Source organism: Pipistrellus hanaki (genome assembly GCF_964339955.1).
Source record: "Pipistrellus hanaki genome assembly, chromosome: 16".
Taxonomy (NCBI): Eukaryota; Metazoa; Chordata; class Mammalia; order Chiroptera; family Vespertilionidae; genus Pipistrellus; species Pipistrellus hanaki.
The window spans coordinates 12,337,820-12,348,417 of NC_140518.1; the positions used below are offsets into that span (position 1 = coordinate 12,337,820).

Sequence of the window (10,598 nt, forward strand, 5' to 3'; positions counted from 1 at the left end):
CAGTTTACTTGCAGTCCAGGATGTGGTAAGATTATGTGTAACCAATTATTTGCTATGCAAAAACCAATTATTTATTTTGCACAAAATCTAGTTTGGTTACTTAGCTTACCCAAAAGGCAGACTAGAAGGGTGAGGAGAGCCTAGAATTTAGACTCAGAAGGCAAGAGATCAAATCTAGGGAGCACCACCTAATTATGTGCTTGTGAATATAGTTTCTTCATTTTAAAGAGGAACAAGAATCCTTAACTCAAGGGCTGTTGGAAGAGTGAATGAGAGGTAAAGGTGCTGACAAACAGTGGTGCCCAATGAATGCCAGTCCTCCCCTGCCCCAGTCCCCTTCCTGACTCAGTGAAATTCGTGAGATCTTAGGTGTGTCTGTTGCCCCCACTCTGTGCCAGTTCTTTGGAGAAGGAACATGTTACCTCACACAAAAAAGCTCCTACTTAGTGCCAAAAGCAAAATCAGTGCAACAGTTTTCTCCCTCTGCTCTCCTCATCCCCTTTATCCTTTTTCCTTCACAGTTTCCATCATCCTTGCAGGGAATTAAGAATATCTAGCCCTAGTCCCTTCCTTAGTCTGCCGCTTAAGCTGAAATGTCACCCTTTGCAGGGAGATGAGTGGAGTTTTGCTATCAGGGGAAACCTGGGTTGGAATCTAAACTTCTCCCCTTGTTTGTCAAGTGACTGGGCAAGACTCGTAAGCTGTTCACATTCAAGTATTATTTCATCTTTAAAAATGAGATATACTACCCTCACTGGTTTGGCTCAGTGGATAGAGCGTCGGCCTGTGGACTGAACGGTTCGATTCCGGTCAAGGGCATGTACCTCAGTTGCAGGCACAATCCCCAGTGGGAGGTGTGCAGGATTCTCTATCCACTAAGCCAAACTGACTGGAGCCACAGTATCATTTTCTTACCTCACAAACTGCCAGGTAGATGTCTGCCCTGCTTTACTGATGAGGAACCAGAGTGGAGGTTTAGTGACTTGCCAAGGTTGCAGAGACAGGAAGCCATGGCTGAAGGACTCAACCCAGCTCCACCTCTGGCTCACGGCCCAGAGGCCACTCCGGGACCCTGATCTCTGTGCCCCTGAGGAATCTGGTTGAAAGAACTCTACCTAGGGGTCAGTGACCTGGATTTTAGTCCAGCTCTGCTGCCCAATAGCAAGGTACATTATTTCTTTGTACCTAGGTTCCCTTGTGCGAATATGGAGATAATGACATATACTCCATTTAGTTGTGCTGAGGATTAAAATGAGCTGATATATGTAAAGCACTTAGAACAGTGCCTGGCACATCATAACTCTGAAGAACATTAGCTGGTACCGCTACTGTTACTGACACCATCATCTTCACCCTCCTCCTTATTATCTCTGTGCTGCTTAACTCTAGCACACTGAAGTTTCCTAGTTATTAAAGTTGAAAGATTTAATTCGCTGTTTTTTAAAGTCCTAATGACAGCATTTATGTCCAGCTACCACGGAAGGAAAACTGTGTCAGTACTACGGTCACTGGTGGTGGTCTCGGTGGCGAGCTGGTCCCACTGTTGCGCTTGGGCCGCGGTTCTGACTGTGCCTGTTCCAGGTGGTGCTCTTCTGGACCATGATGCTGAGCGGCCCTTTGCCCCGGGCCTTGCAGAATGCAGAGCACCCGACCCTGCAGGCGAGCGCCTGCGATGCCCTGTCCTCCATCCTGCCGGAAGCCTTCAGCAGCCTGCGGGTAAGTCCTTCGGCGGTGCCATCACGGCTCCAGTTTGATTTGGATTCTCTCTCATTTTGAAGCAGTTTTCCACGTTATCTCTGAGGAAACGTGCTTATTCTACTTGCGTGTGGGGCGAGGGCAACGGGAAAACGTAAAACCTTAACGTCTCGGGAAAGCTTTTCCTCCCGTGCTTAGAGGCAGGGGTAGAAGTCCTGTTGGAAGAGGCTTTCAGGCAGAGATTTCAGAACCATTTCAAACCCAAAAGTTAGAACGACCTGGGTTTAAATTCCGGCTCTCCCATTTTCTGGCTCTTTGATTATCTTAACTTCTCTAACACTGCCTTTATCATCCATTCCTAAAATGGAATTATGTGCGTAATATAATAACAAGAAGTATGTGGAAATACTTAGCTGGTGTCCTACCCATATGGTATTCAAACCATTCCTTTCCTTTAGTTCTCAATGGCATTTGCATATGTTTTCACTAATATTAATTAGCTTTTTAAAAAAATATATTTTTTATTGATTTCAGAAGGAAGGGAGAGGGAGAGATGGGAACATCAATGTTGAGAGAGAATCATTGATCGGCTGCCTCCTGCATGGCCCTCACTGGTGACAGAGCCCACAACCCAAACCTGTGCCCTTGACCAGAATCGAACTCAGGATTCTGAAATCCAGAGGCCAACGCTCTGTCCGCTGAGCCAAACTGGCTAGGGCTAAATTCGCTTTATAAAGAAGGCAGTGTTAGTGAAGTAGGAGGATAAAATGGCCTAATTCATACAGTTGTAAAGGTTAAATGAGCACAGATGCTGTGTGTGCACCGCACCCAGCCGGTGCTCAGATAATGACTGGATCTGAAGTCAACCTTTGCTCTCAGCCAAGGTTGCCTCAAGGTCTCTGTGTTTAATTCCTGAATGTAAACTCAAACATAGACACGACATATCAGTCACTTGTCAAAGACCCACTCATGGTTGTTTCATTCTCGCTTTTCCTTCGCCAACTTTTCTCCCTGCAGAGTGACTGGCAGATCCTGTGCATCACAGTGCTGCTCGGGCTGAACGACAGCAAGAACCGTTTAGTGAAAGCAGCAGCCGCGAGGGCCCTCGGAGTCTACGTGCTCTTCCCCTGTCTCAGACAGGTCAGCGGGAGGCTGGACAGCCCTGCGGTGCCTCTGTTAGAGTCCATACCGGTCCTTTTCTGTGGGTGGATGAGAGCTCTTAAATTGGACAGTAAAGGAGATTAAACTGCTTCGTAATCTGGTTTCCTTAATTGCTACTGAAATTTGGTAATGCCTATAGTTCATTTACTTTTTTTTTTTTTTAATATATTTTATTGTTTTTGTACAGAGAGGAAGGGAGATAGAGAGCTAGAAACATCGATGAGAGAGAGTCATCGATCAGCTGCCTCTTGCACACCCCCCACTGGGGATATGCCCGCAACCAAAGTACATGCCCTTGACCAGAATCGAACCCGGGACCCTTCAGTCCCCAAGCCGACGCTCTATCCATTGAGCCAAACCAGTTTCGGCTATAGTTCATTTACTTTTAATTACTTAGCACACTGTCCAGGATCGTGGATGCCCAGTAAATGTCTAATGAATAACTAAAAAACAGATGAGATGAGGCATTACCTTGTGATAGTAATAATTTAGAAGGCTGATGGAGTTTTTACGAAGAAGGAAATAAATTTCTCTTACTTGTGACATCTCACTAAGTAAATAGGATGTGTTTTGGAAATATATTCATTGTCAACATCATTCCTCAAGGTGGACATCTATCCAGGCACAGAATTCATAGTAACTCTCACAGGCCAGGGAATGATATTTGTGCTTAGGCTTCTCAGGTGTGGGAGACCTTCACCAGGGATTTTATTTTATTTATTTATATATATATATATATATATATATATATATATATATATTATTGATTTTTTACAGAGAGGAAGGGAGAGAGATAGAGAGCTAGAAACGTCGATGAGAAACATCGACAACCAGCTAGCTGCCTCTTGCACACCCCCTACCGGAGATGTGCCCACAACTAATGTACATGCCCCTGACCAGAATCGAACCTGGGTCCTTTCAGTCCGCAGACCGACACTCTACCACTGAACCAAACCAGTTTCGGCTTCCCCAGGGATCTTAATATATACAAAGAACAGTAAATGGGTAGAAATTTGTGGTAAATGTTTATTACTTTATTTGAAAATAAAATGAGAATTTCCAAGATAGCAGTGTGAACTTCTAAAGTAACTATATCATTTTGTTTTGTTTATCTTATAGGATGTCATATTTGTTGCAGACACAGCAAATGCAATATTGATGTCACTTCAAGACAAGTCTCTGAATGTTCGGGCCAAAGCAGCCTGGTCCCTGGGCAACCTGACAGACACTCTGATTGTCAACATGTAGGTGACTCAGCTCATTTCCCCTGGCTAACATCTGAGGCTGAGGTCTCTACTATAAAAAAATTAGCCACAATTTCCCCATATTATATAGTCAGTCTTACTGGCTTGTTTGTTTTATATTCCTTGAAGTAATGAGATTAGTAAGCTTAATATCTCCATATATAAAAGCCTAAGCAACCATTGGCCCATTCAACTGGTAGCTATGATGCACACTGACCACCAGGGGGCAGATGCTCAACGCATAGGCATGGAAACATGGAACAAACTGATGAATCTCAGAGGGAAAGGGGGAAAGAAGGGGGAGGGAGAAGGATGGGAAGAGATTAACCAAAGATCTTAAATGCATACTAGAGGCCCAGTGCATGGATTTGTGCACCAGTGTGGTCCTCAGCCTGGCCTGTGGGGATCAGGCTAAAACCCACTGTCCGACATCCCCTGAGGGGTTCTGGATTGTGAAAGGATGCAGGCCAGGCTGAGAGACCCCACCAGTGCACAAATCCATGCACCAGGCCTCTAGTATATGTATAAAAATACTATATGCTGGTAAGAAATATATCCAACAGGCCAAAACCAGTTTGGTTCAGTGGTAGAGCGTCAGTCTGCGGACTGAAAGGTCCCAGGTTCGATTCCGGTCAAGGGCATGCACATTGGTTGCGCGCACATCCCCGGTAGGGGGAGTGCAAGAGGCAGCTGGTTGATGTTTCTCTGTCATTGACATTTCTAGCTCTCTATCTCTCTCCCTTCCTCTCTGTAAAAAAATCAATAAAATATATTTTAAAATATATATATATATATATATATATCCAACATTATAGAAAATGTGGAAACACAAAAGTGGAAATACAAAACCTTTGTAATGGTTGCCCTACTTTGTAAACATCACATCTGCATGTTTTTTAAGTAATAAAATCACAGGTTAAAAATATCAAACTTTACAAAGGGGTAGTCAGTGTGAAGCCTTTCTCCTACCTTAATCTCCTAGTTCCACTCCCCAGAGGCAAATCGTTACTCATACAATCACATACAAATTTAAAGTATCTTGCTTTTTGCCATTTAACTTGAACATATGTAAACATTCTCCTGACTTCTGCTGATTTTTTATAGATCATTACTTATTATTGATCGTACAATGATTATTTAACCATTTCCCTATTTTGGACATTTACCTTGTGTTAGGCTTTTGCATGAAATCTCCATTTAAGTTACTTCTATTGGTTACATTCCTAAATGTGGACCTTCTAGGTCAAAAGGTATAAACTATAAGTTCTCAGTATAAGCTGGACAGATTTGTTAAGCTGTTTTCCAAGTTTTTATAGTTATACTAAGTGAACATACTTTTATAGTTATACTAAGTGAACATGTCAGTGTGTCTGCATCTCAGTGGGTTTTCCCTTTTCACATGTTTGCCTGCTTTGGGAGGAGCAGGGCAACGCCAGACCCCAGTTTCCAGGAAGAGTTCTCTGGCCTCCTGGTCTTGAAGATGTTGCGGTCAGCTATAGAAGCCTCCCAGGATAAGGACAAGGTAGGCCCACAGCAAAGTCTAGTGTTTGTCAGGTGGATACTTAGTGTGTTACAGCTTCATTCCATCAGATAGATCCCGTTTAAAGGGGAGTGCGTGTGTGTTCGGGGTATAAAGTGGCCCACTCCATACTTGTACAGTTTGTTTCTTATCTCCCATCTCACAAAAAGCATCATTGGCAAACAAAAAAACGAAAAGCATCAGCGCCATTTGTAATGCTACTCCATGATACATCCATGTTTTAATCTAAGTCCAGTTTTTTCAAAAAATCTTAAAGTAGAATGGACAAGTCAAAAAGGTGAGAAGCCTTAGTTTTTAATATCCCCTGTTACTCTAACGAGTTTAAAAAGCATAATCCTGGGCGTTAGGATCAGGCAGACAAGGTTCAAATCCTGGCTTGCCCTTCAGTGGCGGGCGGCCTTTGGTGCATTATTTGACTTCTGTGAAGGTCAGTCTCCTCATTTCCAACATGGAAGTTGTTACTTGTACCTCATTGGACTCTGAGATATCTAATCTTCAAGCACCTAGCACAGTACCTGGCCCATATCAAGTACTTAATTTAGTACAGTGGTTCTGAAAACCTGGGAAGCCCTACCTCAGACTTACTCAATCCGAATTTCTGGCGTCAGGGTCTGGGAATTGGTTTTAAAAAGAAAGCTCCCCAGATGATTCTAGTATGCTACAAAGAAAAAGCTATTTTTCTCTACTGGAAAAGTACGGAAACCCAGCTTCCCCCCAGCCCAGCTCTGCTGCAAACCAGCAGTGTCCTCTTGCCGCAGGGCTCGCCCTGTCATCTCGTACTCGAGGGAGATGGATGGATATCTCTGAAGTCTAGTCTAACTAAAAAATGTCAGGGTGAGAAGCCTCTGTAGAACCTCACCTTTCTGATGGCTCAGAGTGTGAGCCATGCAAGGCCTTGCAGAATTTTGAGAACTCTCACCTTACGGGCTGCGTTTTTCATTCGCTCTCTTGCTTCAAGGTATCTACGGCCTCCTGTGTTTTTTAAACCTGAAATTATGCTGAAACCAGTTTGGCTCAGTGGATAGAGCATCGGCCTGTGAACTGAAAGGTCCCGGGTTCGATTCCAGTCGAGGGCATGTACCTTGGTTGCAGGCACATCCCCGGTGAGGGATTTGCAGGAGGCAGCTGGTCGATGTTTCTCTCTCATCGATGTTTCTAGTTCTCTATCCCTCTCCCTTCCTCTCTGTAAAACATTAATAAAATATATATTAAAAAAGAAAAGACTTTAAAGCTGAAATTATACTTTCTGCAATACTGTTTCTTTGGCAAACCTGGTTCCTAATGCTTTTATGTTTTATTCTAGGTAAAAAGTAATGCGGTCCGGGCCCTTGGAAATTTGCTTCATTTTCTACAACCATCTCATATAGAAAAACCCCAATTTGCTGAGATCATTGAGGAGTCTATCCAGGCCTTAATTGCTACTGTTCTGATTGAGGCTGCCATGAAAGTCCGATGGAATGCTTGTTATGCAATGGGAAACGTGTTTAAAAATCCTGCTCTTCCGTTAGGTAAGAAAGTTTCCCTCTGCTCTCCGGTGGAGGGTCTCTCTGGCAGCACACACCATCTATAGTGTTATTAAAGATGTTCTTCACAACATTATTTATCTCAGTATTAGAAAAAAATGGAAACATACTGAACATCCACGCCTAGGGGAATTGTCTGAGATCAACCATGGTACCATGGTATATATATTCATTGGGATATTTTGTTGCCATTTAAAATTATGGTTACAGCCTGGCTGGTGTGGCTCACTGTTTCAGCCTCATCCTGTGCACCAAAAGGTTGCCTGTTCAGTTCCTGGTTAGGGCACAAGTACAAGTTGCAGCCTTGATCCCCAGTAGGGGATGTGCAGAAGACAGCCCATTAATGTTTCTTCTTCCCCTTCCCTCTCTCTAAAAAATCAATTAAAAAATATATATATATATATATATTTTTAATTAATCCTCACCCAAGGATATTTTTCTCATTGATTTAAAGAGAATGGAAGGGAGGGAGAGAGACAGAAAGAGAAACATCGAGTGTTACCTCCTTTATGCACCCCAATCCAGGCCAGGGACCAAGCCTGCAACCCCGGTACGTGTTCGTGACTGGAATCAAACTCACAACCCTTCAGTCCCCAGGCCAACACTCTAACCACTGAGAAAGAAATCGCTAGAGCCAATTAAGAATCTTTTTTTTTTAAGTACCAAAAAATGTGGCAATAATTCTTTAAAAAAAACACCATAAACTGACAACTTGAGCACTAATGTATATGTTTCCTTCTGCATGCCCCTCTTTCTTTCCCCCTATTGATTTCTAAATCTTCCTTCCTTTTAATGACTGGGTTCTTCCAGGAACAGCTCCGTGGACCTCCCAGGCCTACAATGCCCTGACATCGGTTGTGACGTCATGCAAGAATTTCAAAGTGCGCATCAGGTCTGCCACCGCCCTTTCCATCCCGGGCAAGAGAGAACACTATGGGTCTGTTGACCAGTACGCTCAGATCTGGAATGCATTGGTCACTGCCTTGCAGAAGAGTGAAGACACCACAGACTTCTTGGAATTCAAGTACTGTGCCAGCTTACGGACCCAAATCTGTCAGGCGCTGGTTCACCTCTTGAGCTTGGCCAGTGCCTCAGACTTGCCTTGCATCAAAGAAACCCTTGAGTTGAATGGGGACATGATCCAGTCCTATTTCCTACAGTTTTTAAAATCAGGAGCGGAGGGAGATGACGCTGGAGCACCTCATAGCCCACAGGAAAGAGACCAGATGGTCAGAACGGCCCTGGAGCACATCAGCACTGTCCAGGCACTGGCTGGCGACACAGCCAAAAGGGCCATCGTGGCCTTTTTAGACAATATCCTGACTGTTTATTTGGCCTCGTCTGGATCATAAGTGGCACGCCTAGGATGAGCCAATCGGTGAATATTCTGCCACACTTTTCAGGGGTCAAGTGATAACAGGAAGACCAGAGCTTGAGCATCAGATATTCAGGATGTAATCTTAGGGGCGAAAGTAATCCATCCATGGTTTATTTAGAAGGAGTTAGCAGCTAATTACATTTTCCTAGCCCTGGCCAAGTAGCTCAGCTGGTTAGAGCATTGTCTCCTTAAACCAAGGTTGCAGGTTCAGTCCTTGATTAGGGCACATACAAGAAGCAACCAATGAATGCATAAATAAGTGGAACAACAAATCGATGTTTCTCTGTCTCTCCTTCCCTCCCTTCCTCCCTCCCTCCTCCTCTTTTCCTTTCACTATAAAATCAATAAATTTTTTAAAATGTTTTAATGTTTTCTAACAGGGCTCAGCCCCCTTAGAGGCTGCGTTGGCCATGGTCCGGGATGTTGGAAGCTCTGTCCCATGCAGCCAGGAGCCCAGGAGTTGGGCTGTCGTGTGGGCTGAGCAGAATGGGGGTTGTGAAGGGTGTCACATGTCAGAAGTTTTACAACAACAAAAAGCAAGGGGATTTAGAAATTTTGTCTGTGGGAATTGTCTTACTTTTATAATAAACCAATGAAAAATGATGTGTCTATAATCTCCTGTTTTTATCAAGTTGCGTTTATAGAAAGCTGTACCAAACTCCCCAAGTGCCCACCCCAGAAGCCCCCTCCATGCCCTCCTGAAGGAAGAGGCATGTTTTCTTGTCATTTTCATAAAAGTAAAAAATGTACAGCTTATTCCTGGTTCTTTGGGCTTTCGCTGGTGGGTTTCTTGATAAAATATTGTAAAATATTTTATCGAGAAATATTTGGATGGTTTCATTTGATGTCACTCTAATCCTCTGCTTATCCTGAATAAAATCTAATATTTTTCTTTTTAAGCCTTTTGTTTCCGTGAAGATTTCCAAGTCTGAAAACAGATGTTAGTGTTCGTATGCAGGGAAAGAGCAAAGGTAAGCACTTCTAGAAATTCCCTGAGCTTCTGCCCTGGTGGAATGCTGGCTGTCTTCTCACTGCACAGGGTGTGAGTGCACCAGGGACAGGCGCTCCGCTCGGACACCCTAGGCTGGGGCCTCAGGAAAGCTGCCGTTGTTAAAGGAAGACACGTAGAGAATAAAGAGATCTTGTTTGATGAGAATCAGTAAAGTCTGGCGCTGGTTCAGAATTCTAATTCAAGAATGCCAAATTCTAAACCTTTTTGTATATATTTATAATTTTTTTAACCCTAACCTAAGGATGTGTTATTACTGACTTTTTTGAGAGGGAGAGAGAGACATTGATGTTAGATAGAAATGTTCATCAGTTGTCTCCAATAGTTGCCTCTAAGTGGTATCAAATCCGAAACCTAAGCATGTGCCCTGACTAGGAATCAAACCTGCAACCTTTTGGTGCATGGGATGATGCTCCAACCAGCTGAGCCACCCAGCTAGGGTTCTTTTGATATTTTATTGTTTTTTAAATATATCTTTATTGGTTTCAGAAAGGAAGTAAGAGAGAGGGATAGAAACAGAGTCCGCTCCCCGAGGCTCTATGCCAGGCACTTAGCGAAAGGGAGCGCCCCTCTAGATGGCGCCACCTGCCTCTGGGCTCCAGCCGGGCCGCGGGGGCGCCCGGGCTTCCCACCCCTCGGGGCTCCCCCTAGTGGCCGCCGGCGGCCTCGCTCCTTCTCAGGCGCAGCTCACGTGACCTCACTCAGAGAAACAAGATGGCGGCTGAGGGCCCCGTAATTCAGTGGGCCTTCTCCATTGCCCCGCCCAGCCGCCACCTCTGCCCTCTGCGCCCCCTTCTCCCCCTTCTCCCCGCCTCCGCTCCGATGTGAGGGGCTGGCGGGGCGGGCGGGCCGCCGCCGGGCGGGCGGAGGTGACGCCCAATGAGGTGGCCGCCGGGCCGGCCCCCGCGGCCTTAGGCGGGGACTGAGGCCTCGGACAGGCCCCCTTCTATTCCCCTCGCCCGGCTCTAACCCTGCGGCGCCGACCGACCGGGTCCGGTTGGGTCGCCGGGAGCCTGACCGGGTCCTGGGTTCCTTTATTCTTGCTGCT

General features: G+C 44.9%; 1 protein-coding gene across 3 annotated transcripts in view; it reads left to right on the top strand.

The window, feature by feature from the left end:
• The window catches only part of HEATR6 (HEAT repeat containing 6), a 29,427-nt gene extending 19,182 nt beyond the window's left edge, over nucleotides 1-10,245 (top strand). For 2 of the 3 annotated variants that reach the window (XM_084863393.1, XM_084863395.1), the window contains exons 15-20: nucleotides 1,582-1,716; nucleotides 2,713-2,835; nucleotides 3,976-4,100; nucleotides 5,526-5,622; nucleotides 6,944-7,148; nucleotides 7,974-9,440. In XM_084863393.1, the coding sequence (XP_084719519.1) occupies nucleotides 1,582-1,716; nucleotides 2,713-2,835; nucleotides 3,976-4,100; nucleotides 5,526-5,622; nucleotides 6,944-7,148; nucleotides 7,974-8,515 (1,227 nt within the window). In that variant the 3' untranslated portion in view covers nucleotides 8,516-9,440. The other variant, XM_084863394.1, reaches the window with a different exon arrangement.
• The last annotated feature ends 353 nt before the right edge of the window (nucleotides 10,246-10,598 follow it).